Below are 3792 nucleotides of genomic sequence, written 5' to 3'. Positions count from 1 at the left end.
TGTTACCTTTGTTAATTTAAATGATGCTACTAGTTTTTATTGTTTAAGCTATACTTAGCCATAGACAACTTCTGTCATGTTGGCCATGTCTTTGTGTCCTTCTGAAATGACTGAATCAACTGATTTTTCTTGTGAAACTTCCTTGTCTTTACAATAAAAACAGAAGCTAACTTTCAATCGGGGCTGTACCCAGTTTTCTCCTTCTAACAGAGGAGTTGCTCAGGTGTAGTCTCTTCAGGCTTCTCATTGCATTTATGTTGCTTTGAGTAATCCTTTTTGCATCTCCGTTACACAGCAAGAAGTGTAACACATTTAACCCTAACTAACTTAACTTTTCTAGATCTCAGTTTCCTCCCTGGTGAGAAAAGTTATGTAATTTCTAAAAGTCCAAAGTCATAATTCTAAAATTGTAACTTCTCTTTATACTTATGGGTTACAAGTGTAAAGTGTCAAACCTGATCATCTACAGTTGAGACAAAGCAAATCAAATATAAGACCACTTTTCCGCTCCTACTCATATTAGGATATCAAAAACAGATACCAAACTTTACAATTCTGAAGTCTAGGAACAACCATCCAATAGCAGGGTAATAATAATTAAATAGAGTGAAGATGCTTTACAAGAGAGTAGATATACATTAAATAGAAAGCACCTCTCTTTCTCTCTCTTCCCACCCCCCACTTATGTACACATTTGTGAGCACGTGTGTGTGCATGTGCTTGTGTGTGTGGTATGCAGGCACATACAAAACTAAATGTATGCTTAAATAAGCTAGAAGTCATTTTCTAGTTTGGTGCCATACCAAGAAATCAATCAGAAAAAAATCAGAAACTAAGGCAGAGATTCTCAACTGCAGACAGTTTCCACCCCATCAGACATTTGGCAACATATAAAGATAGTTTAATTGTCACAGCTCGGGTGATGCTACTGACATCCGGTGGGCAGAGGCCAGAGATGCTGCTAACATCTTATAAGGCACAAACAGTCCCCTCCCCCCACCTAGAAAAAGAATTATCTGGCCCAAAATATCAACAGTGCTGAGGGTGAGAAACCCTGGGCTAACCTTACCTGGACCTTTGACACTGTTACACAAGTTAGTGGTGAGATCATCCACAATCCTGGAGAGTGACTCAAAATCTGCCACATTGTATGCATGGATATCGTCAGGATCAGTTGCAATCATCTTTAACTCGACCTCATCAGCATTTTTAATACCTTGAAAAATGGATATATACAAATTAAAAGCACTTGTCAGAAAAAATTAATGGAACAAAGGCAAATGTTTTAAGGCCTTCTTAACTGGTGATTGCTTTAGGCCAAATATAAAGATTAAATAATTTATTAACTAGAACATATATATTATTTTCCTCAATAACAAAATGATTATTTATCTATAGTTATAAAATAGAAACAAATAATATAACCCGAAAGCTATTCTAAATTGCCTTCTTCTAAATGCTTCTAGCACCCATTTTTCACCAAAAAGTGTCTTTTCAGTGTGTTTTCTGGAAAGTAAAATGATAGATATAAAAAACAAACATGGTTCTGTGGAAAACCAAATAGGAATTTTCCTGAATCCTATTAATAGTACATTTTTCTTCTTGATCCATTACTTTTCTTCTAGGAAACCATGTAGTTTCGTCTCATTACAAGGAAAAAAGAAAATGGATTAACTTCCTGGCACATGATTTTGATAAATTGTGTGACAAGGAAAATATGTTTGTTTGTTTTTCTCATGCTTTAGATAATATTTTTAACTACAAAAAATATCCTCAGCACATTTGTTAACCTCAGGGGCATTGCTATCCGTTTTGGAGCTTACCGACAGCAAACAGCTCCACGCCTTCATCTTTGAGTTTCTTTGAAGGTGCCTCAACATCATCTTGTGATTTTCCATCAGTAATGAGGACACCAATTTTTCGAGCTCGAGGCCTCATGCCAGCTTGGGTCTTGAAGCTCTGTTGGCGAATGAAATTCAAAGCCATGCCTAGTGGGATTTTTAAAAGAGAATCGGTCACATCACTACTCGGCCCCCTGCTCTGACCAAAAGCATGAGATGAAAGAGCACCAGACCTTCCCTGCTCACCTGTGAGAGTGTTGCCTCCTTTGTATGGTAAGTTTGCCACAGCTTGCAGCAAGCTCTTCTTGTCTCTGTGAGCATTTAACTGCCACTCTGTTCTGGGGTCCCCGCTATACTGAGCAAGGGCTAAAATAACATCACTAGCATTAGCATATAAAAAAGACCATCATGAAAATGTCTAATTGTCTTCAATATTGTCAGAACCTACCAATCTGTACTCTTTTGGGGCCAATCTCAAAGACTTCCACAATACGAGAAATGAAACTCCTCACAGTTCTAAAATTTGCCCGGCCAATGCTCCATGATCCATCCACCAGCAACACAATGTCCGCTTCAGCTCTGGTGAGACACTCCATCCCTGACATGGCAATCGTGAGACAGGTCAGTAACCAGCAAATTGCTGGCAGGGTTACTCCTAGCCACCCCTCTGCCACCCCGAGATGTTCAGTGTTGCCTGTTTCAGTACTGTAGCTCAGCTCAGTGATTTGGAGCCTGAGACAGAAAATATGCCTCTATGATTTATTAACCTCAATTAACAGTCACCAGAACCCTCAATTCTTTCAAAGATTATTTCAGTAGCAAATCTTTCCTTCATCTTTGACTGAATTTCCTTCCCACAGTCATAGATTCTGGAGACTTGAAGTAAACCATTATAAATTTGATAGGATCACAAACTCAAGTTGAAATAAATAAGTAAAAATGTATAACTATCTAACTATAAGGCATTAATTATTTTAACAAAATTTTTTTGTGATCTAAAGATTAAATGTTGCTTTCCTTTGCACTATTTAATGATCATTAGCAGGCAAGTTTAAATTGGACTGATTAAATGTAAACCAGAAAAAGTTTTAGTAAGCCAAAAATATCTTTCAAAATAATTAAGCTCTGAGGTAACTACATTTAATATGAAGGATCAGACACATGCCTCTTAAAATTAGAACTTTTTGAAGTAAAGATATATTTTTTAAAAACCTGACACACTCTTATATTACTTAACTATTAACTATTTAACTTTATCATCCACTATGTATAAAAATCAGGTAAATACAGATGATGATGTCTGCACATTTAAAGAATCAAGAAAGAAGAAAGAAAACTTAGAAAAGTATGCAAACAAATATACAGATTAAGAGCTGTAGAGACAAGCACAAACATTGATACATAGCTAGGGGGCTTTGGAAAGAGAAAATAATCCCAATATCCTCAGTGTACACACTACAAAATAAAAATATAAGCCAGTTAATATCATCATAAGAGAAACAATAAAACATCAATGCAAAACAGCAAGATTTGACACTTTCATTTATTTTATCGACATCCATTTTCTTAAATGCTCTTTTTTGCATGAGCTTTTACTGCTAGCTATAAATTTTCCAATTTCTTGCAATGTTAGAATTTGATCTTTATATTACAAAAATAAGTCATTGAAAAAAATTAAGTAATGTTCATCATACTACAAAGAACAAATAAATGTGTCATTCATGTTTTATATGCTACATTAGGATTTAGGATTCCCAAATACTATCCCAAGTACCTAAGCCTTTGCAAGCCTGCTCCTGCTCTGCCCAAATCTACTTTTTCTTTTATCAAATGTTGAAAAATATTTAGAAGTTAACTCTGTCTACCACATCCACCTCTAAAGATTTAAAAACTAGCTTCACGTGCATCAAGGCTATAACCGTGCCAAAGGGCAGAAAATCTAAAAGGCTTA

At 35.8% G+C, this 3792-nt stretch overlaps 1 protein-coding gene across 1 annotated transcript in view; it reads right to left on the bottom strand.

Annotated features, from left to right (window-relative positions):
- The window catches only part of COL12A1 (collagen, type XII, alpha 1), a gene marked incomplete at its 3' end in the record, with an annotated part of 74062 nt that overhangs the window by 20122 nt on the left and 50148 nt on the right, over positions 1-3792 (bottom strand). Inside the window, exons 17-20 of the mRNA XM_008574285.1 lie at positions 2290-2439; positions 2088-2207; positions 1824-1988; positions 1070-1216 (exon numbers count right to left, since the gene is read on the bottom strand). Coding sequence (XP_008572507.1) covers positions 1070-1216; positions 1824-1988; positions 2088-2207; positions 2290-2439 — 582 coding nt within the window. The remainder of the gene's footprint in view (positions 1-1069; positions 1217-1823; positions 1989-2087; positions 2208-2289; positions 2440-3792) is intronic.

The sequence above is a fragment of the Galeopterus variegatus genome, unplaced genomic scaffold (genome assembly GCF_000696425.1).
Source record: "Galeopterus variegatus unplaced genomic scaffold, G_variegatus-3.0.2 Scaffold1027, whole genome shotgun sequence".
In the NCBI taxonomy this organism is placed as follows: Eukaryota; Metazoa; Chordata; class Mammalia; order Dermoptera; family Cynocephalidae; genus Galeopterus; species Galeopterus variegatus.
This window is presented reverse-complemented; position numbering and strand designations above follow the sequence as displayed.